General features: G+C 34.9%; 1 protein-coding gene across 1 annotated transcript in view; it reads right to left on the bottom strand.

The window, feature by feature from the left end:
* Nucleotides 1–12740: 12740 nt before the first annotated feature.
* The window catches only part of LOC150089535 (14 kDa phosphohistidine phosphatase-like), a 54262-nt gene continuing 39310 nt past the window's right edge, over nucleotides 12741–27692 (bottom strand). Inside the window, exon 3 of the mRNA XM_090368654.1 lies at nucleotides 12741–12997. Within this exon, the coding sequence (XP_090224780.1) occupies nucleotides 12902–12997 (96 nt within the window). The 3' untranslated portion in view covers nucleotides 12741–12901. The remainder of the gene's footprint in view (nucleotides 12998–27692) is intronic.

Raw genomic sequence — 27692 nt, 5'->3', positions numbered from 1 at the left:
CCTTTATGAATTAGATTCTCTCCCAGTTCCAATCGATAAGGAGCAGATTGAAATATCCAATAACAAGGTCCTTTGTGACATTGTAGTGGTTTTGCCACTTGTAACTCATTTGGAGAGGTCTTGGCTACAGGAATTCTTAGACTTTTTCAATCAAGCTGTAGTCAGAAAACATCTGGCAGAGGGAGTAGAGTTTCCCCATGTGAATTATTTTATGGTTTTTCAAGACATACAATATTATGCAAATTGCCTAAAAACACAACTGTAGAGACATAATATACCCAGGAAAATGTGGCCTTAGATGCTAATTTGCTATATGAATAACAAGAACAGCTCATGACAAGTCACTCATTCATTCCATCTGCATGCAAGAGGATGTCATTCCCTTCTGGTATGCATCATTTCCTTTGCTTCCTATTACCTCACGGTTTAAATGCTGGCATGTGTTAGTTCCAAATCTGGGAAAAATCTTTTCATGCACAGACTGCTTTTGACAAGTAACATTATACCTCTTCCATCCGTTTGTCCTTTCTAAATACACCTATGTATGCCAAAACAAAACTCATTATCCTGTATTTCTAGGTGACATCCTATTATGTAAGCAGTAGTTGTCTAACCAAGAGTTCAAACCAACTACTTTTATCAGCGATATCCCTAAAACTAATATACAGTTAAGACTAAGTAATAAGGCACATGTATTATTTCTTATCCCACCCCACTAACACTTCAATTATGAGAATATGAGCAAAATTGAGAGTAGGAGTGTGTTATAGGACTAATGACTCTGATGAGTATAATAAACAACTACACAGAGAAATAAGACTGGGCCAGTAACACTTCAATTATGGTTATTTTGGCTTAAAATGTAGCTTAACAGAAAAACACTTGAGGTGTGTATAAATGATACTTTTATCCATGTCATAAATAAAGCCACGAGCTAGGGTTGAATTTGAAAGTGTCTGCAATTCTGCCCAGACACGATAGGAGAGAGTATATGATGAGAGTCTTATTGATCAATTCGGCCCTGGAGAGATTCTGAAAAGCTCATGGGGTAGAATTTTTCTCAGTCTGGTCTGTGCTGGTTAACAGGAGACACAGCTAATACAGGGATGCGATACACTTAAATAGCAAGGGTGCAAGAATATTTGCTGATGCTATTGAGGCAGTGTTAGGTGGATTGGAAAACTGCTAGCTTGGGGGGATACACAGACTAATAGATTAACAGAAGCTGCTGGCAGAGGTGAAAGTGATTCTTGCACTGCATGAGCAGCAGCCTGGAAAACAAGATGCAGGGGATTTCAGAGACTGCTGGAAGTCATTGCGGAACAAGTAAATACATGGGCTGTGTTAGGGTAGCTAACAATAGGAACAGGTGCATGTATACTTCAGTGTACACCAATGCTAGGAGTTTGGTAAAAAAAATTTGATGAATTTGAGATGTTGGTCAAAACATTAAAGGCAGATATTGTTGGGATATCAAAGATGTGGTGTCACACAGATATAAGGAATGCAGAACTGGAATTTGGGGAGTACAATGTGTACAGGAAGGATAGACAAGGGGGCTATGCTATTAAAAAAACACAAAATATAAGGAAGTACAGCCAGTCGATGTGGCTGGACAGTGCAGTGTTGAGTCAGTTTGGTGTTGACATAAGCACTGGGAAAGCAAAATTGAGAGTAGGAGTGTGTTATAGGACTAATGACTCTGATGAGTATAATAAACAACTGTACAGAGAAATAAGAGTGGGCCAGTAAATCAGTGTGTCTTATAATGGGGGGGGATTTTAATTTCTCTGGTATTTGTGGGTTGGTCACTCATACACTAGCAAGGCTTTAGTGGATTTATTGGATGATTGTTTTCTACACCAGCATGTTCGGAAGGCAACTAGAGGGAGTAATACTCTTGATCTGATTATCAGTAGCAATTCTTCGTTCATTAAGAATCTGCAGATAAAGGAACCATTAGGTGGCAGTGATCACGGTGTGCTCAAGTGGGATTTATCAAAGAAATAATTACCATCAGGGGTAAAGGGAAGGGTTTTTGCTTTCGTGAAGGTGACTACGGTGGTCTGAGACAGTATTTAAATTCTATACAGTGGGACCAATCGATGATATTACCAACAGCAAATTCAAAATAGTAAACATTCAAAGAATTAATCTTGGAAACTACTAGGCTTTTCATACCAACTAAGAAATATTGTTCAAGGTTTCGACCTAAATGGATGTCAGATGAACTATTGAGACATGTGGCAGAGAAGAAAAATGCATGGAATGCACATAAATCAGGCAACACAGAAGCCTATTATAGATATAAGCTGGTCTGCAACCAAGTCACAAAGAAGGTTAGGCAGGCCAAGGCAGATTACGAGAAATCCTTGGCAAAGGATGCAAAGATAAACAGCAAAGAGATCTTTACTTATGTAAATTCTAGAAGGAAGGGGATGAATCAGATTGGTCCACTTGATATCGATGGTTCAAATGTTGATGATCCTGCTCAGGTAGCTAACAAGCTAAATGAGTATTATGCCTCTACATTCACGCATGAGGAGTTATTCAGGGAGGGGAATGCCAGAGGTGAGTTAAATTCTGGCAGGGAGCTAGAGAATCTTGTAATAACTGAGAGCAAAGTGGAGGAGAAATTGCTGAAGATAAAACATTAGAAAGGCACCTGGGGTGGATGGGATCTATCCAGTTATATTAAAGGAGACAGCAAAGGAAGTAAGCAAACCCTTAGCCATAATTATGACAACTTCCTTGGACTCAGGGGAGGTACCCATAGACTGGAGATGTGCAAATGTGACCTCAATTCACAAAGGAGGATCAAAGGGCGACACAAGTAATTACAGACTTGTTAGTTTAACTTCTGTTCCAGGGAAATTAATGGAGGCACTGGTTAAAGAAGCACTGCAAGATCATCTAGACAAGACTTCAGTTATAGCTCTGACACAGCATGGGTTTGTTAAGGGGAAGTCTTGTCTGGCCAATTTGATTGGATACTATGATGTGGTCACAAAGGAACTGGATGCAAAGAATAATTTTGATATCATATATTTGGATCTTAGAAAGGCTTTTGATACTGTTGCACATGGAAGACTGCTGCACAAATTGGAGCAGTGTGGCATTGGAGGCAAAGGCAAATTGCTGCTCTGGATAAAGGAATGGTTGATTCAGAGAAGGCAGAGTGGTAATCAATGGACGCTGCTCTTTGGGGACTAATGTTATTAGTGGAGTCCCTCAGGACTCCACTAATAACATTAGTCAGTGTTAGTTCAGTGTTGGGTTTTCTGTATTTATTGATGATAATATATCAGGCTTAATGTCCAAGTTTTCAGACAATATGAAGGTCAGCAGTGTTGTTATGGACACCAATGACAGTACGCTGTTGCAACAGATCTAGAAAAGTTGAGCAGATGGGCTGAGAGGTGGCAAATAAAGTTTAACAGTGACAAATGTAAAGTACTAAATATGAGAAGCAGTAACCCCAGAGTAACATATCAACTCTGCAGTACTACACTGACAGTGGTAGAGAATGAAATGGACCTGGGGGTAATTGTGCAGGCAGATATGAAGTTTTCTGAGCAGATTGTCTACAAGAGTAGTTCATGGTATCTTGTCAATGATATACAGGAATTTTTCTAACAGGGATGAAGTGATTATCCCCTTGTATAAGGCAATGGTCAGGCCACACCTTGAGTACAGTATATAGGTCTGGAGGCCTCATTTTAAGAAGGATGTAGAGCTGTTGGAACAAGTACAGAGAAGGGCAACAATATTAGTGAATGGAATGAAGGATTGCTCTTACAAAGAAAGGCTTAAGTTTTGCAGATTACAGTGTCTGAAGACTAGACACCTGCGAGGTGATCAGATTTAGGTGTATAAAGCCTTGAATAGTTTGAACATGCTCAATGCTGATGGGATTCTTCCTCTTGCTCAGAATAATCACCTGAGAGGACACAAATTCAAATTGAGGAAAGGCAGTTGTAGGATAGATGTGCGGAAGTTTGCCTCTAGCCAGCGGGTTGTTAATTGGTGGAACAGACTTCCATCTTTTGTTGTGGAAGTTGATAGCCTAAATAAATTTAAGGCTGAGCTGGACAAGTATTTGGAACAAACAGAAGGGTGAATGGGAGTGGGGGGGGGGTTTGGCTGATGATGCATAAGCCTGCTTTCTTGCATTGTACGCCTATACTAATGCTACTCCTTTTTCATACCTCTACACGCTTGATTGTTGAACACCAAGAGTTTAGTTGCATGGCTTCATGAGGTTCATCACCACTGGCACAAAAAAAAAAAAAAAAAAATGTAAATCAAGACTTGGCAGACCATAATTTTTTTTTTTTTTCTGCAGTCCAGTTTTTACCTTGCCCCTCCAGTTGAATCTTTTTATATTTTACAGAAAGAAGTGGAATTTGTATAGGCACGCAATTCAAAATCCTGTATTCTTCAATTCCTGCTCTATACTTTGGTTGAAAAAGGATCTTTCTTTGCCTGAACTGAAGTTTTCAGTAATTTATCACACAGTTCACTTTAAATTCCTGTGGTCTCATTCTTAGAATAGTCTGTCACATTTCGTTTTTAGCAGAAGTTTGCCTTTAGCCAGCGGGTGGTTGATTGCTGGAACAAACTTCCATCTGTCTTTGTAGAAGTTGATAACCTAAATAGATTCAAGGCAGAACTAGACAAACATTTGGAGCGAGTAGATGGGTGAAATGAGAAGGTTTTTTTTTTTTTTTTTTTGGCTGATGCAATATAAGCTTGCTTTCTTGCATCATGTGCCTTTACTAATGTTAAAATGCATATCTGCCCCTGTTCTCCCTGCACTTAACAGCTTCCCTAAACCCTTAAGAGCTTCAATAACACCAAATACCATTGCACCACCACTGCTCAATTACATTCCATATTTATGAAAAAAAAAGGTTATTCTCTCCACAATATTCTGCCCTTACCCCAAAGCCTTGCAGAGTTCTTCAACATGACTAAGTGACACAGGACAAATTTCCTATGGTCCAGCTTTGGTATGCCCTGTACCAAAATTAGATTTTTTAGTGTTTGATGTTGAAATGAGATAATCAGCCATCTCGATGTGTGGCAGTTCCTGTCAATCAGGATTTTACTCCTACTGGACAGTTTCTTGGTCTCTCTCATCATACACATTCGAAATTAATTCTAAGATAACTGCTTAACATCATTACAGGCCAAAATATTTGGATATTTTGTAGCCACACAATTTCCTATAATTAGAGAGATATCCTATGAGGTTTGGTAGGATACGTATACAGTAACGACAAGAATATTATAAACAAAATGAACAAATTTTAGTTTTTAGTCAGGTAAGTGAATACTGATATTGGAAGGCTAACTGAATCATTCCTCCATCCCCAGACAGGGGACAAAGAATTTCATTATGGATGAATATAGCATATTCAGGTATGTTGTAGGGGAAGGGTGAAAGAGATTATGCTTCTTATCAAATGCTGCCTGAAAGAAACCAGTTCATTCCCAGAGCCTGAGCAAGCTTAGCTAGACCTCAGCCTGTGCAGTAAGATAAGCAGTAGTATGTGAAAGATGATTATGGGAGTTTATGATGTGCCACAACTGTAAAGAGCATGATAAAAAAAAAAAAAAATCTCTATAGAAAAGTGAATTTGCAATATGTATGAGTGCCTTGCCATGGATGAGCTTGAACTTACCTTTTATAGACTGAAAATCATGAACCAACATTACAAGAAGAATCAATTTTTTAAACCAACTAGATGCATTATTTATACCAACACAACAGAGATAAGGGGTGCTAATATCCTTGGCCTGGTCCTCAACAAGGACCAGGTCAAGTTACATGAGAAATGACAGTGCTAGAGCCAATAGTGGTCAATGACCATAATGCGATTAAATGGGTAGTGTCCAAAAAAATTTTGGATACTGCCCAGTTAATCAAATTATGGGGTAAGACTATAGCAGATTAAGATATTTCTTGGATTTTAATAACAAGGGTGGTAACCATATGAAATGCTTAAGATAATTAAGGTAGCGCAAAAATAGAATGCTGAAATGGATAACAAGAGACTTGATAAGATTAACCAGGTTTAAAAAAATAAAAAAGCATGATAGTTAAAGACCATCATGCAACCCCAATTTGCTTGTAAATTAGAAGAATATACGTAACAGAATCATGATGGAATGAAACAAACAAAAGCTAAGAAATCACTGGCAAAGAGCTAAAATGAAATTCTACTTATGCATAAAAATAAAAAGAGTAAATCAGATAGATCCAGTGATGAGCTATACTGGGCTTGTAAGAGCCCATTGTTATTATTTTTTTTTTGAAAATTTGCAAGTCCATTGTTGAAACGATCATTTATTTTACAAATTAAATCCTGAATTCAATTACTGAGTATCCAGGCGCCTCCGTAGCCAGGTGGGAAGGAGCAGCAGTGCGTAGCACACGCTTCTTGATTAGACCGGGGTTCGAGCCCGTCACCACCAAATACGGAGGATGCGGAAAGGTCATTCAGGGAATGACCACCGCATATCCCAGAGCAATATGGCCTTAGTTGCTAATGCTCCTAAAAACCAAATAACAAAATAACAAATAACAAATAACTGAGTATCCAGAGCCAGAACTACGATGAGGTAAGCAGGGCCCAGTCCCAGGGGTGCAGCATTTTAAGGATGCACTCTACCAGTTATGAATTTGAAACTGCTTAATTTTTGATTTAATTACAATCGGAACTCTGTTTAATAATCTTCTTTATAGCGAATTTTTTTGAATTCCTCTTGGTAATTACATTTAAAATAGTTTCCGTAGAACAATGAAAAGTTGCACATAACGAACGGATTACGAGAAACTTAACTTTGTACGCATTGTTCCCGCCTTTGGACAATTTAGGCAATTAGAAAGAGCAAATTGAGGGTTAAAGGGATTATTGTTCTGCAGTGTTAGTGGTACCCGTAAAACCTATGCAGCCACCTATCCCACATACCGAGAAGTTACGCTTTGTCAACATGCTTTCCATAGCCAGTCAGAAGATTAAGGCTGACACAGATAATAGACTTTGGTCAACCTGTGTTGTGCCCTTTACTCCCAGTAAACAGTCATCTGATTTTCAGAGGAATGAATGATCCACACGTTTCAGTAGTAGGCGCCTCCGTAGCCAGGTGGGAAGGAGCAACTGTGCATAGCACACACTTCTTGATTAGACCGGGGTTCGAGCCCATCACCACCAAATACAGAGGATGCGGAAAGGTCAGGGAATGACCACCGTATATTCCCGGAGTAATATGGCCTTAGTTGCTAATGCTCCTAAAAACCAAAAACAACGTTTCAGTAAATTTCTCCTGTCTATGTTTACATGGTCACAGTAGGTGAATATCCGAGTGATACTGACATTTTGGACAGTATTCAAAGAAGCAACTTCGGTGGGGTGGGGGAATTAGGGCGACTAAGATATTAAATGAACTTTCTAAAGATGAAATGTTGGCAGATTTTGAAACTGTGTCAATACCTTCACGGTGAAGAAAATGCTCCAAAATATAATGGCATACAGGCAATAATAATAATAATAATAATAATAATAAAAAACTGTATGCATTATATCACCAACCTCCAAAAAACCAGTGAAAGCTAAGGAGGATTTATAAAGATTGGTTGTGTGTTCGGCCATGATGGGCAGCTTGTAGATGGCAGTTGCGGTTTGGAGGAATTATGCTTTGTGCAAACATTTTGAATCAGAAGTTAAATATTTGGGATTATTAAACCAACTTAAATCTGGAATTTCTTAACAATTTAGCACCAATGATCGACATCCTGCAGGAGCTCTCTTACCTTTCAGAAACTTTACAAAGTCGCAGCATCACTATAGCAAAAGCAGATAAATTAATTATTTGAACTATCAATGCTATTGCTAATTTAAAAAAAATCTGAAGGAAATTATGAAGCTAAAATTGATGGCATGTTGAAGTCAAAAGCGAAAGTAAGAACGCTAAAAATTATTAAATAAAGAAAATAATGATATCATCAACTATGGAGAATCGAAAAAAATTTTAAACAATATGCTACCCGAAAACATGAAATATGGAAGAAGTTTTGTCTCCATGGTAAGAGGGTGAAAAACGACTAAGAAATTTCATCATTATCATGAACTTGGTCTGGCTTAGGTCTTTTAAGACCTATTCCGTTGAGCTCTTGGAGGTGGTCTTAATCTCGCCATCGTTGTCTTGGTCGACCAACATCTCTCTTGCTTGTAGGTTTGTAGTTAAAGGCTAATTTTGGGATCCGCTCTGGGTTCATTCTTTTTATGTGGCTGATCCATTTTTCCTGATACCGTTTTATGTCATTTACTATGTTATCTACTTTTAATTTCTCGCAGATATCTAAATTTCTTTGGTGGTCTAGTCTTGTAAAGCCTAATAATGGTCTTAAAAATCTCATTTGTGCTGCTTCTAGTTTGTGTGCATCTTTCTTATTTATGACCCAAGTCTCACAGCTGTAGAAGAGGGCTGGTTTTGAAGTGATGTTGTGCAGTCGTAATTTTGTTTCAGTTGTCACTTGTTTTCCAAGTGGCGTTTAATCGTTCCATTCATTTTATTATATTTCTGTAGTTTAATGTGGATGTCTTTCCCTTCATTTGGTGTTAAATTTCCCAAATAGGTGAAGTCAGATATTCGTTCTATTATTTTATCATCAATAACAATTTTGACTCTTTGTATGTTTTTTCCACATAATCCCATTGATTTTGTTTTTGAGTTGTTGTTTGGTTTTTAGGAGCATTAGCAACTAAGGCCATATTGCTCCGGGGATATGCGGTGGTCATTCCCTGATCTTTCCGCATCCTCCGTATTTAGTGGTCACGGGCTCGAACCCCGGTCTAATCAAGAAGTGTGTGCTACGCAATGCTGCTCCTGCCCACCTGGCTACAGAGGCACCTTTGTTTTTGAGGTGGAGATTTTCATCTCGTACTTTTTACCTATTTTATTAAGTTCATTTGCTGCTATCTGCAAGTTCATCTTCGGATTTTGCAATTATAACTTGATCATCAGCATATAATATAGTTTGGATTTTATTCCTGTTGTTCAACTATATTCTGTTGTTAATTATTTGTTTCCATTCTTTAAGAATTTTATTGATGTAGATATTAAATAAATTTGGTGATAGTCCACATTCTTGTTTCACTCCTTTATTGGTGTTAATTGGGTCTGATAGTTGACATTAGAATATTTTATACAGACTTGAGTTTTTATATAGGCTTTGGATCGCTTTCCGGAGTTTGGGTGGGATATTTTATTCACGTAGTATCTGCCCAAGTTTTTCCGGGTTTACACTGTCATATGCTTTTTCATAATCAATAAAGAGCAGAAATGTTGGTAGGTTGAATTCTCTTCTTTTCTCCAAAATTTGTTATAGTCAGAAAATGGCATTTATTGTGCTTCTCCCTTTTCTGAACCCACATTGTTGTTCTTCTAAGAATTGTTCACTGTATTTATTATGTTTATTCTTTAGTATATTAGAGTATAGCTTTGCAGCAGTTGACAGCAGTGTTATCCCTCTGTAGTTGTTAGGGTTATTTCTGGAGCTTTTTTGTGTAAATTGATTACTATTCCTGTTTCCCAATCTTTGGGTATCTGTTGCTTATGCCATATGATGTTAAATAATTTTAGTAGTGCATTTTTTTTTAGTAAGGTGCCCCCTATTTAAATAGTTCTGCATTCAAACTGTCTGTGCCTGGGCTTTTTCGGTTTTTTGATTTTTGTAATATTAACTCTAGTTCTTTCATTGTTATATTTTTTTCCTTTATCTTTGGTTATCACAGATTCATCTTCCAATTCCTTAGTGCTTGGGTTATACCATAGTTTGGAATAGTGTTGCTTCCATTCTGCTTGGGAGATGGAGTTGGTTTTTATTTGATCTTTTGTGTCTAGTTGTAATTTCTTAAAAATTTTAAAACCTCTTCTCTGTGGGCCTGTGATATAACATTCTAAAGATTTAACAAATTTATCCCAGTCATCTCGTCGGATTCTTCTGGTTAGTTTTCTGACCTCTGCTCGAAGCTTTTTATATTTTATGTGTAGATGTAGGTCTTTAGTTTGTAGAAACAGTTTATAGGTCTTTTTTTTTCTCATTGATTGTTTGTTTCAATTATTCATTCCAAGTTCTTAGCCAGTTTTTATTTTTTATAGATTTATATCCAAGACTTTCTTCAGCAGCTCCCAGAATTGATTTTTTCATGTTTGACCAGATTTCCTCAACTTTCATCTGATTTGAGTTTATCTTTCAATAGACTTTCATTCAGGAATTTAGTGTTGTTGTTATTTTGGTTTTTAGGAGCATTCGCAACTAAGGCCATATTGCTCCGGGATATGCAGTCATCATTCCCTGACCTTTCCACATCCTCCGTATTTGGTGGTGACAGGCTCGAACCCCTGTCTAACCAAGAAGCGTGTGCTACGCACGCACTGCTGCTCCTTCCCACGTGGCTACGGAGGCGCCAGGAATTTAGTGCTTTCGTCTTCCAACAAATGTATTTTTAATTTCTTAGTAGTTTTTGTTGGTATTTTCTTCTTTTTATTAAGATAATTTTTATTTTATTTTATTTTTTTTTTTTTGAAAGTGCTTTCTACTAGGTAGTGATCACTGTCAATTTCACTGCCTCTGAATACTCTAGTGTCTCTAATTTTGTCGTTTAAATTTTCATTAATGACAAATATAATCTATTACAGACTTTGTGTTTCTTGTTTCCCATGTGAATTTATGGATATTCTTGTGTCTGAAAAAAGTATTTGTAATTTTAATTTATTAAAAATGCAGAAGTCTATTAGGCATCTTCCATTATTGTTGACCACGGGTTTGCCTTCTGATCCTATACATTTGTCTACTGATTGAGCACCAACCCTTGCATTAAAATCTCCTGCTAGTATGAGATACTCATTTTTGTTAGTTTGGTCTATGATCTGTTGTAATTCGTCATAAGATTCTGTGGTTTCATCAATGTTGCCTTCTACTGGTGCATAGAAGAAATTAATTTTTCTAATAAAATATGAAATAAAAATGAACGATTTTGTCAAAGACAGTTTATCTTTAAAATCGAGTGGAATTCCCTTTTCAATTAAAAAAGCCAGAAATATCATTGAAACCATTGCGATGAGCAGTGCTGAAGCTGAGCGAGCTTTCAGTGTAATGAATAATATTGTGACAATAAAAAGAACATCTTTAACAATTACTCGTGTTGCAGATAGATACCATAAATCTAAATGGAAAACCATTGCTTCAGCTTGATCTGGATCGTTACACCAAATATTTTCTTCGTAATCATTACTCAGCTATTGAGCAAAACAGAAGATCGACAACAAATATAAATAAAGAAGTAAATTCTATGTGGCAATTTTTAGAATAAATTTTTCTTGAATATTTGTGTAATAATTTTTTTTGGTATAATCTGTGATTTTTGTGTAATATTTGTTTTTATATTCTAGAATTTTCGTGATAGTTTTTATGTTATTTGCAATAGCTGGGAAATATTTCATGTTCTTTTTTATTCGTAATATTAAAACTTTATCATGAAAAAATGTATCCATTATATTTCCCTAGATGTAAAAAAAAAGAATAAAAAGTCGGCAAAACTGCAAGCCCATTGTTAAAATATTCACAGCTCGCCACTGGATATATCTCTTATAAAAAACAAGTCTTCAAATTATTTTTTAGCCATGGTACACTTTTGCAGATCTAAGTATTCCACTGAACCTTACTATCCCGAATAACAATGCTAATACAAGATTTGATCAAAAAGTTTGGTGAATGTTGCAAAAAGTTAATTTTATTCAATAATAAACATCTACATTATTATACTCTTCAAAATAATTATCTTCTGCAACCACATGTTCCATCATGCCTGCCACTGCTCGAAATATTTTTTGAAGTCTTTTGTAAATGCTCTTTGGTGGTCTGTTGTGTTCAATTGGGTGGGTTTCTTGAATCAACCGAAATTGTTTTCCTTTCACATCCTGTTTTAATTTTGGGAATAGCCAAAAGTTGCATGGTACAAAATTAGGTGGGTGTTGCAGAATAGGAAGATTTTTCACAAGTGAATATTTTTTCAATCATTGTTCAAATTTTGCCATTTTCAGTATGTGCAACAAGTGAGAAAAGCAAGTGTTCACTCAAAGCAGCTTTCCACTAAACTGGAACATAAGTTAAACTCGGTGTGCATGTACTCAAAACCTGTAAACCCTACACATCTTTGTTACTACTTTGTGTTTAAGAATTAAGATTATTCAGTGAACGTTTTGATCAAACCTTGTAATGAACAATAAATTAAAAATACTAACATGTACAAATTAAATTAAAAAAAATAAAAAAAACCAATGTTAAAAAATCAATGTAATGTTTGCAGAACTTCTAGGATCCCTCTTCAGAACCCCATGATTTCTGTGGAACCCAGAGAGTTCTGCAAAAAGTTCCCAAAATATTAGTTAATTCTTAATCTGAATTAAAACATCAATAAATCCCAAAACCCTTTACCCTCAAAGTTTTTCCCTATGTTTCTGATCCTCTTTCATTAAAAAAAAAAACATAAAATTATCTCTGTCGATAAAAAATTCTCACGAAACTCAGTTTGAAGCTCTAAACAATCAACAAAATTACATTTAATACAGAGTATATTTTGTATAACATTATAAGACAGACTATACTTTTGCAGAGAAAAAGAAACAAAACAGCATTATACTATTTGTAATAAAACATGAACATGTAATGCTAAATGAACACAAAAACTTTATGCGCAACTTTCCGTTACAGATCTTGTATACACAAAAATTCAGAATAACTTTATTTTCTTTCAAAAACAAACATCACAAAAAAAAAAGAAAAAAACTTCAAAACTGATGCATTTAAATAGGCTTCTAATCTTAAAAGTTAATAACCTTCATTTGACTGTTCTATTTTTCTATAATCAGGAAAATATTCTTTAAGAACCTTGCATGTAATAGAATGATCTGCTTTGCCATAACCCTGTAAGAAAAGTGTTCATGTTATGAACCTTATGTATATAAAAAGAAACATAAGTCCTATATCTTAAAAGATAAATGAATTTGGAAGAGCCTATTCTTAAAAACTTAATTAAAAAGTTCAGGAAAAAGTTTCGGTTCTATTACAGTAATAACTGTTATACAAGGTAGAATCAAAAGGTTTCAGAACTAAATTTATTAAAAATAACTATTTGTGAAATAATAAGGAGTTTACCTCAATATAGTATGTAGAACACTTCCGTAGTTCGTAGGAAGTGTTCTACGTACTATATTGAGGTAAACTCCTCTTATTATTTTAGAAATATTAATATCAACGTAGAATGTATTGAGTATTACAGCTCTGATTCATACTATCTAATTAACTGAAAATTGAATAAGAAAAACTTATAACCTATGCTTTTACAAAATTTTGTATGGCAGATAGCATTTTGGCTGACATGCACAGAGATTTATTTTTATTCACCACTGACAGTAATTTTGTATGAACAAAAAAAAAAAATTAAAAATCTTTTTTTCTGCCAAAAAAAAATCAGCATTCGATCACTTGGTCTATACAAGAGGTATGATATATATATATATATTTTTTTTTATGAAAACCCCAAACACGAAAGTTATCAAAAACCTATAGTACTTAGTATAGTGCATGAGTTGAAGGAGATGGGGTGGGAGGGGATGCCGGAAACTTTGCTCTGGTGACTAAACATGGATTTCACCACTTCAAAGTGGTGCTATTGCACCAGTTGATGAGAGCCATCTACTTTGAATGTTATAAGCACTTTAAAGATGCACACTATTATTATTATTATTAGCTACATGGTGCAGCATAAGCCTGAGGCTTATGCTGCACTAGCCAAAAAAAAATTCCTGAGTTACCCTGTGTGTGTGTGAGAGAGAGTGTCAAAAGTAGAAGGGAATCACCAAGAAAGAGAAGAATGATGATATCCAGCTGAAGACCCTCAGTGTGCCAAGCCCATAACTCACCCGATGTGAGCTGAATCATCACTGATGATGATTCACGGTGTGGAAACCATGCATGCCAGCAAATTGGAATATCACATGGTATTTTCCATGCCATTAATATCTATTTTAAATGCAAGAAGATTATACAACTGTTGTTTCCGATTTAACAGCAGATCAGAAACAAACATCTTTCAAAAAATGGTAACTTGAAATTTGTGACTCTACTCCAGTATTTCTAAAAACAATAGTGACAGGATATGAAATGTAGTGTTATCTTTATATGCTACAGACAAAACATCAAATTCTCTGAATGGAAGTATCCCATTCTCCAGGGAATTAAAAAAAAAATCAGATGGACAAATCGAAATTATGCTTGAATTATGTTTTATTATAAAGACATACCATTATGAATTCATACTAGCAAGTTACACTGCTGTTAATAATACTATGTACAGGCTACCCCTGTAAAACACTGTATTCCTACAATGCAGTTTCACACTAACATGATTGATAAACTGCAACAATCCTGTAACGCGCTATATAAGTACCACAATGCAGTACTTACATAGCACGCTATTTTTGAGCTTTTTGTGCAGGGGAAACCTTGCTATTATGTTGGATGTAATTTTTCAACATTTCCATTCTTTTTTGTGAATTCTGCTGTTGACTAGCTAGTCGTTAGGCAAAAGAAATTATTGGAAAATCCCTGTTATAAGTTCTGTGCTATTTAACTTGTGCTTGTTTGAGACCATAAAAAATTGTGACTTCGAAGCTTGCAGTTCGTGACTTTTAAGGTTTTTGTAGGGTTATTTTGGTTTTTATTTGATCATTTATAAATTTTTCTGGGTATATATTATTAAACTTTGTTCTTAAGAACCATATTGGAATAATTTCTTTATTTTGAATTAAATTCCAGCCCTAAATTTACTAAGGAGAGTAAAAAAAGCACAGCTCAAAAGAAACTTTTTATTTCTCTAGAATCAAAGATACAAATTTTGGATTGTCTTAAAAAAGGAGAAAAGGTATCATACGAAGTAGATTTAATGGAAATGGCATGAGAGTTGAGCCAAATCAATTCAGAGGATGATAGCACTGATGAAAATTCTGAAGTTCCAAATTTTACACTAAAAAGCATACAGGAAGGCAAACCTAGCCAAGCATTTAGAATCTTATCTTTTGAATGCAAAACCTTCAACTGAAAGGAACACAAAGTTTAAAAGGGAGCTTCAAAAATGTTTCGCTCCATTCCATGAAATTTACAAAGATCTATCAAGCAAAAGCAAACAAACTGAGATTACTGATTTTTTAAAGAGAGCAAAAGATACACAAAATCTAGATACTGCAGAGGAAAGTTCAGGTGAAGATATTCTGCAACAGAGAAAACGTTCTTGTTTGTGCTTAGCAGTGATGAAGAGGAAGAAAATTAAATGAACATATATTATCTGACATATTATGTATCACATTTTGTAAGACATTTGTTCAGTTATTACAATTTTTTTAAAAAAATTAAGTGTTGTATAGTTATTAAAAAAAAAGGTGTATTTTTATTAGTTTTTGGAACGTAACCCACCTTTTGTACTGGTTCTTAGTCCCATATAACATGGTTTTGCATTACGCAAGATTTTATAGGAACCTAACAACCATGTTATATGAAGGTTACCTGTACTCAAAAATCATGAAACACTTGAGAGATCTAATCTGCAGACAGGGAAAAACTGGAAATTACTCCAAACAATATTCCTATACTGTACATTGTAACAGTTTCTGAATTTTCTTTCCAAATGCCCTGTAAGAACACCCGCCATATTCATCTGACCCTGCTCGGCATGATTTTTATTTTTTCCTAAACTAATGAACTAATTCAAGAGATGACAATTTTTTGAAGCAGAAGTTTTGATGCTACAACAAACCAAATCAACAGACTTTCAGAAGAGGACTTTGAAGAAGCTTTGTTGCAATTACACAACCAATGGAAAAAATGTATAAATAGACAAGGTCATTATTTTGAAAAATAATGTTTGTAATTATTTGTGTATATTTGTCTAAATAAAAATTCAGTCCTGGATCTTTTTTGATCCTTGTATATAGCAGAATCTGACTAAAGACAACTGAGTTTCTTGTTCTCAGATGCAGTTACAATTAACCATGGGCCTCTGCCTTACAGCCACATTAAATCATAATTTACATAATAATTAACAAATTATTACTATCCTTAAAATTAAATTAAACTATCCTTAAAAAAGGACTGAAGTCCTACCACATATGACTTGCAATGACACATGTGGTAGGACTTCAGTCCTTTTTAAGTTGTTCCAGTCCCAGGAAGTTTTTAGTTGCAAATTCTGTATAATTAGTTATGCAAATTAGATATTTTTCTGTTTATAATGAAGTTTTATCGATATGTCTGAAGCTTATAAAAAGCTTCAGACATATTATAGATATGTCTGACTCCACCGATTTTCAAATTAAGTTGTCAGAGCTGTTTAGCATAGAACTGACAGAATGCTTATGATGGATATCATGGCAAGATCCAAACTTCCCTCCAAGAGGCTTTGTGGATCAAGTGTAGCTAATTTTTTATACATTTGCCTATCTGTTTTCTTGGAGAGCCAGCAAAGAACCCTACTAGAGGGACAAGAGGATTTGAGTAATTTAATTATTATAGGAAAAATGACCTTACATTTCGAGGGTATAGCTCTAAAACGGTGTTCACAGGCCGGCCGCTAGTACACTGGACCGAACCCATTGGTACACTAGCTGATTCGGAACTCTCCAAGAGGCTTCCGAATCAGCTAGTGTATAATCTTGACTGTACCTCTACTCTGCCATACAGTGACTGGAGGGAGTCCGAGTAGTGTGTATGTGGGGGGCATTGTCGAGGCCACATTATGTCGAGGAGCTGGGTATATTCTTACCCTGTGTACGCCATACCAAAAAAATTTCATTACTTCATACAGCACATAACCCCGATCCCACCTTTTCTTACTATCGAATACACCATGAATTGTCAAACTAATAGAGCAAGCTTATCTGCAAAAAGATCTAAAGCTCCCAAACACTTCCTAGTTCATTTCACAAATATACATGGTCTCAGTTCTAATCTCAATGATGTAAATTTCCACTTGCAGTCCTCCAAACCCCATGTGCTTTTTCTGACAGAATCTCAGTTATTGGTTGATTCAACCACTGCTCATCTCAGTTTCCCAAATTATTCGCTGTATGATTCCTTTCGCCTCAAATGTGGTATTTGTGCATATGTCCGTTTTGATATTCCCTGTCAGAGACTTGGCAATTTGGAATCTCCTCTCTTTGATCTTCTCTGGCTTAAAATATCTCTCTCTCTCTCTCTCTCTCTCTCTCTCTCTCTACCTCATTGTGTCAAATTCATCTGTTGTCTCTAACATTCTCTCAACTCCACTAATCACTTGGAACTCTTTGACTTTCTCTCTTTGCAATTTGACTTTCTTTGGTGCAACTTTCCTAACAGTGAAGTAATTTTCCTTGGCGATTTTAATGTTCACAGCCACAGCTGGCTTCCATTCTCTAGTCACACAGATCTAGCTGGTCGAGATACTGAGGCTTTTGCAATTACTAATGACCTCTCACAGATTGTTCATTTACCTACCAGAATATGAGACAATCCTAACCATACAGCCAACACGTTTGATCTCTTTCTCACAAACAGCTCTTCTAAGTACACGGTCGAAGTGAGATTTCCAATTCTTTAGGCACATCAGATCACAACTTGGGGACCATCTCTTCTCTAATGGAGCCTTTCTCTCATGGCTATTCCCAACCTCGTGCAGTTTGGCATTACAAGAATGCAAAATGGGATGACCTGTGCGATATTTATTTTCTTCTTTTTCTTGGTCCGATTACTGTTTCAAAACTTCTGATGTCCACGTTTGTTCACATCATGTCACTGAAATTATTCTTGTAGGAATGGAATACTTTATTTTACCATGAACTTTAAAATATAGTTCTTTATCTAAATTTTGGTTTTCCAATAAATGTGCTAAGGCTGTTGAAGAGAAAAATTTTGCTTATTATAATTGGCTTGTTTCCAATTCTTCAGGTTCATTTTCTGCCTACACCAAAGCTCGCAACAATTGTAAAGCAGTTATTAATCAGTCCAAACTAGATTTTTAACAAGCTCAGAGTAGAAAACTTGCTTCTAGCCCTAATGGTAGCTGAGCATTCTGGTCTCTTGCCAAAGCTATTGGCCGCAACTTTTGCTCATCTCTGCTCCCACCTCTGTCAAAACCATATGGTTCTATTGTCATTTCAGCCAAGGATAAAGCTGACCTGCTAGCATCCCATTTTTCTTCCAACTCATGTATTAATGATCTTGGTAAAACATCTCCCGCCATTCCCAACATGCTCCATTCAATGCCTCCTGTGGTCTTCCGTCAAAAGGATGTCCGAAGGATTTTGACGAATCTTGATGCTAAGAAAGCTCCAGGTCCTGATGGTATTTCTCCACTTGTTCTCAAACCTGTGCTCCTGAACTTATTCCTGTTCTTTGCTGCATTTTTTCACTTTCTTATTCCAAAGGTGTTTCCTTCTGCTTGAAAATTTGCTCATATACAGCCCATTCCTAAAAATGGTGACAAATCCCTCCCACCTAATTATTGTCCCATTGCAATTACTTCTACTCTTTCTAAAGTAATGGAGAAATCAAGTAACTGCCAACTCTTAAACTATCTAGAAACCTTCCATCTGATCAACGATCGCCAGTATGGATTCGGTCAGCATCAATCCAATGGTGATATTCTGGTTTTGTGTTACCCATTTATGGACAAATTCAATGGAAAAGTTTGGTGAAACACAAGCAGTTGCTCTTGACATCTCAAAGGCTTTCGATCGTGTTTGGCATAAAGGTCTTCTAAACAAGCTTTTATCTTATGGTTTGCCAACTGTTTTTTGTAATTGATTATCCAGTTTTCTCTCTGACCACTTGCTGAGGGTGATGGTAGATGGCTCTCTGTCTTCTAACTTCTCCACTAATGCCAGTGTCCCCCAAGGTTCAGTTCTTTCCCCCACTCTTTTCCTCTTGTGTATTAATAACCTTCTTCCATTGACTCGAAATCCTATCCATAGTTTTGCCGATGATAGCACATTGCATTCTACTTTCCAGTTTGAGAAACCTCGCCCTGCTCAATCAGCTTCAACTTCTCGAATATCCACTACCAATTTCTTAAATGCCGATCCCAGTCCTGTCTTATATCTCACAAAAAGGATTCTTCTGCACCTATGCTTATCATTGGTGACACTCCGATTTCTAGGCATGACGATATATCTCTTTTGGGGATTACCCTGACTTCAAATCTCTCTCTTGGCACAAGCACATTACAAATATTGCTTCCTCTGCATTACTTTTCTTCCAAACAGCTGTTGGCTCTGCACAAATCACAAATCCACCCTACCATGGAATATTGTTCACACATCTGGGGCAGTGCTCCTAAAACCTCTCTCAGGCTTCTAGATTCCATTCAGAAGAGGGCAGTTAGGTTAATTAATGACTCATCTCTAACAGAGTTTCTCTACTCTCTATCTCATAGATGTACTATTTCTGCTGCATGCCTTTTCTACAGATACTTTCATGGGCACTGTTCTTCTGAATTGGCTTCTATAATTCCCGGTCTCTCTCTCTCTCTTTCAAAACAGTCCGAACACGTGCCGCCACCAGCCAACATCCATTTACTGTGCAACTTCAAACTCACAGAACCAACTTTTCATCTTCCTCGTTTATTCATTCAATTGCTGTTTTCTGGAACAACCTTCCTTCATACATATTTCCTGAAAATTATAGTCTACAGAAATTCAAGTCTAATGTCAATGAATATCTTCTTTCGTCTTCTTAACTCCATCCCAAGCACAGTACTAATTACTATTGGTTCTAATCCCTCTGGTGTTTGGAGTTTTCATAAAAAAAAAAATATATATATATATATTTAAATAATGGCTTAAAAGTTTAACATAAAATAAGAAAATAAATATTCCATGACCATTATTGTCCTCGTGGTCCACTGTTGATATGGGGCATAATGGTCAGTCTATTATTTTGATATTTTGTTTTTCTTTCAGTAGTTCTTTTAACCCTTTTTGGTGATATTTCACGTTTTTCGGAACTGGTACCTTCTAGGGGAAGAACCGCTAAATCATATTATAATTGGCATTATTTTAAATTTTATATCGGTCTTATTAATTGGAATTAAAGTGCTAAATTATATAGGGGACTATCGGCTACTGTTTATATCTTACCTTTACTTCCCCCTCCCCGTTTGTTTATTTTTACATTATTTTATGTTAATTTTTTCGCTCTACATTTTTTGTCATGCTACTGGCTTATGTTTTATGTTGTTTTATTTTGAATTATCGGACACACACACACACACCCACCCTCTAAGAAGACGGCAATAATCATAAAACAGCTGTTAATGGTGACAATTCATTAAAACTAAGTAGACTTCATTATAAATAAAACAGGTCACCATAATACATAATGAAGTGTATTCTTCAAAACCATTGACAGTTTTGATGATTGATCACAGCATATAAAACATTGATCAGCAAGCTATTTGATTCCAAAGGCTACAAAAAGCAGTACTGGAGAGGCTTTCAGGGAGATCAGACTAGAGAAGGTAAAGAGGTAACAAAAAAAAAAAAAAAAATAATAATAATTCAGAGTGAGTGATAGATTTGAAAAGAGGGAGAGAGAGATAACAATAGCAAATAAATCTGACTAAATTTGGTAAAAATATTTTGAGCCAAAGATCAAAAAAAGTGAATTTAGGGTAGGAATATTTTTGACTAGGAATATCAAAATGGGCATATACACTTAATGAACAAAATTATACAGTGAGCACTCAATAGTAGCTGAGGAACGTTTTATTTGTGACAGAGTTAAAAAAACTCAAGGGGGGGACAAAGTGGCAAAAATGGTTTTCAGTTGTTTTCTCTGTAATAAATCTCCATGGAGTACACAGCAAATGAAGCGAGTTCAACACTGCCATAAAGAGAGAATTCAAAGTTTGGCATGCTATACCCAGTAACAGGATATTATAGTCTTGCTGAAAACACTAATTGGAGAAGCAGCGTGGCATCAAAATCACACAAACTCTAATTTGAGAGTATACTTCAATCAGAGATGAAAGGAATTAAATTTAAAATGCAGCTGGAATTGACACAGTAATGAATTAGTAAAATAACATCATACTATATAATTGTATAATCTTCTTACAGAAGGTTCCACATTAAAAATGTCATGCTAAATTAACTTTACCTTGTTTTTATTTAAGTCAAATGTTTTAGACATTACACATACAAATATTTGTTTAACTAGCAGGTTTAAATTTTGTATCCACAGATTCACATAGATTTCTGATGAAGCTGACCTTAATAATGAATTAAATAACACAGAAGTTCTTTTATATATTATAATATCCTGCAAGTCTTATTAAACAGCAATAGTCATACCCATTGTTGTGCTGTCAGTTTGTTACACAACACACAAGGGGCTCACTGAGGAAAAATTTCAGCTAAGGAATGCCCAGTTAAAACAGTCTATTACATCTTATCAAAATATTTTTTTCAAACAAGGGGCTCAGACACCCCCAAAAAATTTAAGAGGTGGGGGGCTTGTGCAAGCCCCATCTCTTAAATTTTGGGGGGGGGGTGTCTTTACAATGTGGCATAAGCATATTGTTACAGAAATTTTAAAATGAGTCCTGTATAAAATAGAAACTTTGGCCAATTTACAGATTTAAATACATGAGAACATATCTATTATTAAAAAAAAAAGAAAAGAAAAGAATTCGAAGTGCCTATAACAAAAATTTTTCAGCTCAAAAGGTTTCTATAAATGGAACCAGCACTCAACTTTTGTATCTGAATATATCAGAGAACAGAGAAAAAATAAAGACAAAGTCGCCATGGGGGGGGGGAGACAAAGTAGTTACTGCCAATTTCCAGGCAGTTGTACAGCATTGCACCCTTTACTGCCCACTGTGTACTAAAATCAGAGTTGGCATTTCTGCTTTGGCCACAGTATTTTGACTGAGATGCATATCCCTGATGAATGAACTTTTTAATGATTTTAACATAGCATTTAGTCCTTCAGATACACCTGCAACCAAAAGTTAATGAGGTTCAAACAAGGATCTAAGAGTGATAGAAAACCCATAACTGAACATTGTCATTGGATAAAGTCGTCTACTTTATCCAATAGATCCCATATTACTGGCTGCAATATATTAAAGACTATTGTTGAAAGGAAGAAATGACTACATCATATGAGAGAACACAAGGAATCTTAAAATTAACAATTATAAATGCATTTCTATGGACATATTGTTGGCACCACGCCAAAACCACAAATATGCAAATTTGGTACTTTTTACCTAAATGCATTCTTGAGGTTGTTTCTACACTCTGCCAAAGATGCGTATCTGTATTTCGAGGCCAAGTGGTTGAAGATGTTATAGGGATTTTCCTTATCTGTGAGAAAAACAATTCTCACCATGCGGATTCACGAATGTGGCAATTTCGTTAGTTTGGCATGGTAAATACTGACAGAGCAATTTGCGAAAGTACCACTTTTGTGTTTTTGGCATGTACAGTAAGGTGGGGGAGGCCAGCTCGTGCATACTATTACATGTATGGTTTTGTCTCAGTTTGCCAATCAGCTGTTCAGTTGTCCTTTGTAACATCTCATTTTTAAGGTCAAAAGTAAAATTTGGAACAATGAGTAAAAGAATGTGAAAAATTCTTGCAATTTGTTGCAAGAAAAAGCATTCTTGTGATTCTTTGAATCACTTTGAAGTTTCAGATGATGATAAAAATTATGTACCCTCCGATGAGTGGACTTGGCACATGTGCCAAAAAAAAAAAAAAAAAACAAAACCAAACCTCTGATGACGATAGTCTCGTCACATTGCTTCGACGTGCATGTACTTGTTAAAAATTATTCCCAGTTTAAAAACTATTAGACACACATTTTTTGAGCCAGACCATTCAGAAATGGAGTGTGACTCAATGCATCCTAAAGTTGAGAGAAAAGCCAAGTATGTACCCAGTATGTATGTCCCTGAGGGATGGGCCCAAATAATTAGAGTGCAAGATTAAAACCTATGCCATTCTGTGTAGGTATCATGCAATGTGATGACTTTTGCCATTTTACTTTTCTCGCCAAACAACTTAAAGGCATTGTTCCTTGGAGAAAAGTCTGCTGCCTTGAATTCCAAAAAGGACAGGATGAGCATGTCAAAATGTTTTGCAAAACAAACTACAAAGATGAATTTATAACAGTAAACCTAAAAAGACCTAAAGGAAGATCCAGCAATGAGCAACCTAACCTTCCCAAAGTCTATAGTGGGGAACTTCATATATCTCAAGCAAAGCTTAAAGATTTAATGAAAATGTGCCAATATTTTGACAATACCGAAGGAGTATCACAAATTCTATTTAAATTTAAAAGCATCGGTAGAAATAAGGAATAATTTACCAGCACCAGATTTAAGTGAAGAAGATACTGAAAATTAATTTATATCAACTTGTATATTATTGTAATTAAACGTGTTATTAATATATTTTTCATTTATTTATTTGTATATGTTATTCTAACCTTGTTTTATTAATAAATTATTCATTTCTGACCAAGAAAAGTGTGTTAAAAATTTTTTTTTCACCTTTTCAATTCTTTATGAATCTAACAACATTTTGAACATCACAACACCAAAACCTAAAGTGCTTTTTAAGCCCTTACATATGGCAATCTTAAATTATCAATATGGATTAAAAACAACATCTTTGGAAGGTACTTATAAAACAAAATTTAGTTAAACTTAAAAACTTGATTTTTCCAAAGTCAAAGAATCTTTAAATGCGTTTTTCTCAGAACTGTCTTTCTGCAGATTCGTGGTTTTGGCATGGGATCTACGATATAAGGCTGGAGCCTCCCGAGCAAAGAATTTCTAAAAAAGGTTTATACAAACATCAAATATGGATAGGAAAAGTTTTGCATGCTGAGGGCCATATTTAAGTAATAGAATATGAATCACATTACAAAATAAATTAACCTATACATTTCCACAATTAATTACAACAATGTTTAATTGAACAATTTAAGAAAAATACTCAGGTGCAGCAACTATAAAAATAGCCTCTTTTAATAATAAAATTAACTTAAGGAGAATACTGGGCTATTCAGTTTGTAAATGCAGCAATATCATTAAGTGCTTTTGATCTATCTTAAAAAAAAGAAGCAGTCAAATAAAAAAAAAACATTCTGCAATTCAGAAACGGAGTTCCAAGCTTGCCAATTAAACAAGCAACAAAACATGCAAATGTTGGCATGGGATTTTCAGGAGACAATCATTAAAAAAAATTAGGAGGGAAGGAAAAGATAACAAGAATCCAACTTTCAAATCTCTGAAAATGTGAACTAAAACAAGCTGTGGTGCATCTTCTGTGGACAAAATTGATAGAGAAGTTATGGAGAACTGTCCAAGACTTGTACACATATATGAAGAAAGAGTTCCAACAATACCTAAATTAATTTCAGTTCTGAAAGAGAAAATAAATTTTATTTTTAAAAGAATCTTTTTGAAACATTCTTCATGAAATCAAATTACTTGTAAAAAATCTGAAAGCAAAAGCCTTTAATGGAAAAAAAATGGAATTACACTTAATGTCTTAAGTATAATTTCATTTAATAATTCGACTTAGAAGAGAAGATAGACCTATCATTTATACTGATGAAACTTGGATCAATAGCAATTTTACATTTAGTAAATGCTGGCAAAAGGCACCTCCGTAGCCAGGTGGGAAAGAGCAGCAGTGCGTAGCACACACTTCTTGATTAGACAGGGGTTCGAGCCTGTCACCACCAAATACGGAGGATGCGGAAAGGTCAGGGAATGACCACCGCATATCCCAGGAGCAATATGGCCTTAGTTGCTAATGCTCCTAAAAAAAACAAATAACAATAACAAATGCTGGCAAAGTCAAAATGTTTCCGGCATCTATCAATCTGGAAATGCTTCAAAATGGCTTATTGTTGTATGTGCAGGTGGAGAAATGCGATTTATTCCTAATTCAAATTTGGTGTACAAAGCAAACATAACAACTGGGGATTTTCGTGGTCAGATGAATTCAACAATTTTTGAAAAATGGGCATCAGATAAACTGTTACCCAATTTACCTGGAAAGGCTGTTATAATTATAGACAATGCACCCTATCATTTCATCCAGTTAAACAAATTTTCTAACTCATCATTCAGAAAACAGAAAAAAAAGTGGATTGGCTTTCCCACAATAATACTGCTTTCAGTGACAACTTTAGAAAAGTTGAACTTGTAGATTTGGCAGAATACTATTCTTAAAACAAATTTGATTCCATGCTTGAAAAAAAAAAAAAAAAAAAAAAAAAAAGAATTCCTAGTTTTAAGAATGCAACCATACCGCTGTGATATAATAATGCCATTGAATATGTATGGGCAGATTTTAAAAATACATTACAAACTTTAATATTACTGGGGATATATCTATGAATTGTTAGAATTAGCTATTCTTGGACTAACCTCAATCAATGAAGAAATTTGGAAAAAATATTGTGCTCATATATCTAAGAAAAGATGCTGTGACGGAAGAGTTGTGCGACCCTCTAATAATACCAACTGGCAACAGTGATGCAAATACAAGTTATACTTCAGATGAAACAATGATTTATGAACTTACTAGTCCTGAGGATGAAATGGATGAATAGAAAATATGGAAATCAATTTATTGATGCTATTGAAGGCACGGTCATAATATCTATTTATGAAAAATTCAATGTTGTAAACCTGAGAAGTAGACTAAAGTTTTGTTAAATAAGTAGTGGTAATAAAATGTCTACTTTATACTGAATCAGTAATATATTCTTTCACAATAAGTACAGTTTTGAACAGCATTTAAAATTTTCATATGTTTAACCTGATCACCCTTTTTTTTTTTTTTTTTTTTTTTTTAGAAAACTGACCATACCGACTTGGTCATGCACATGTGAATTAAGCGTCACATTTCACGCAGTCACAGTATTTTTCCAATTAAAAATAATTAATGAAATTAATAATGCAATTGAAAGTAAATTCCAAAGTGAAGAAATATTAAAATTCACAATGATGTAATTTAATAGATATTTAAGTTTTTCTTTCTTTCTTTTTTTTTTTTTTTTTCCTGGTGCAATTGCATGCCATTAACAGGCATTCTTTTTAACAAGAGAAATTCTTGTTAAGAAGAAAATCCTACTTTGAGTTTTTTCTTTATCAATTTTTAGAGTAATTTTACCAGTTCTCTTTGAACACTTTCAATGTCTTTTGCTGCCTCTAACACCTAAGTTTTACCAGTCTAATTATGAGCAGATAAAATGTAAAGCAAAGAGATAGAGGCAAGGAAAGCGACTATAAAACTACTGGCACGCTATAGGAACTTTATCAGCAAACTGCTTTTCCCTTAAATAGTGATTGATCCGAATCATTATGTACTAACCACTGAAATTTATGATATGGTCTGTGATGCTCATGTGATAATCAGTATATTGCCTGTTAAGCCCAAATGACAATCAGTGGGTCACAAACTTATGTTATACAATTTTAGTTTTATGCAGCCAACCTCTGAATAGAGCAAATTACCAAAATAAACCATGTTTGGTTTACCGTCGGTGCTTTTCTTCAAACAGCCATTCAAACATTCCCACTTGAGGCTAGTCATGTTGGCCATTGAATACTGTCAAATGTTATCCAATGTCACAGAAGATACTTATCTTTTAACTTTGCATTCAGTAGTAACTTTTATATGTGGTATGAGAGTGTTCCTTAATTCAGATGTTATTAGTTGATAGTATCACATTTATTTTATGTGCTAGCTTTAATTTTTGTTCCTATATGCAAGACATTATGCTGTTGTTAAAAAAATTCTAGGGCAATATATATACTGTGTACTCCAGAGTACAAGTCAACATTTGAAGCACTAAAAATTGTCTAAAATTTTAAGAACTAATGTCAAGTTATACAAAATCTTAAGCTTGAAGGCATGTGCTTAAGGTTATAAAAACATTAATTAATATCAATACATTACAATTCAATAGATATATATATATTTTTAAACAAATAAACATTGTTGCTTATCTTTTAAAGTTCAAAAATTTTTTTTTTTCTTCATCAGGCAAAAACAGTTTAAAGAATTCAAGGGTTATGTTTCTAGGTTTATATTTTGACTTTTCAAAAAGTATGCATTTGAATGGACCATGGTTCAAGTCCACATGACTGTTAAATGTAGCCGACTGCATTCATTGTTTAAATAATTAGATGTTAACTCGTCTGACCTAGTGGTTGTGCCACAGTATAGACAGATTTTTCTTTTTTTCCTAAACAGGCTACAAGGAAGGCTTGGAATACATAATGAAAGCTGCTCACATACACTATAAAAGCAAGACCTATGCCTAAAGTTTTAGTTTTGTAATCTTCTACTCATAAGGGAGTACTGTATATACTGCTTTCTTTCAGTTTACCACGCAATTTAATAAAATGTCACAATGTAAACTTAAAAGAAAGAGCAGAAATAATTTAATTAAAAAGACAGTGCAATTTTTACTGCATTACACTACTACATGAGATAGAAAAGATAAAAGGGAGTTGACTTATGTGGCAAATGTATGATTAAGCATGAATTTTCAA

Source organism: Mastigoproctus giganteus, chromosome 2 (genome assembly GCF_048544385.1).
Source record: "Mastigoproctus giganteus isolate SK-2022 chromosome 2, ASM4854438v1, whole genome shotgun sequence".
NCBI classification, from domain to species: Eukaryota; Metazoa; Arthropoda; class Arachnida; order Uropygi; family Thelyphonidae; genus Mastigoproctus; species Mastigoproctus giganteus.
The sequence above is the reverse complement of the archived record's forward strand: the minus strand, read 5'-3'. Positions and strand labels throughout refer to the sequence as shown.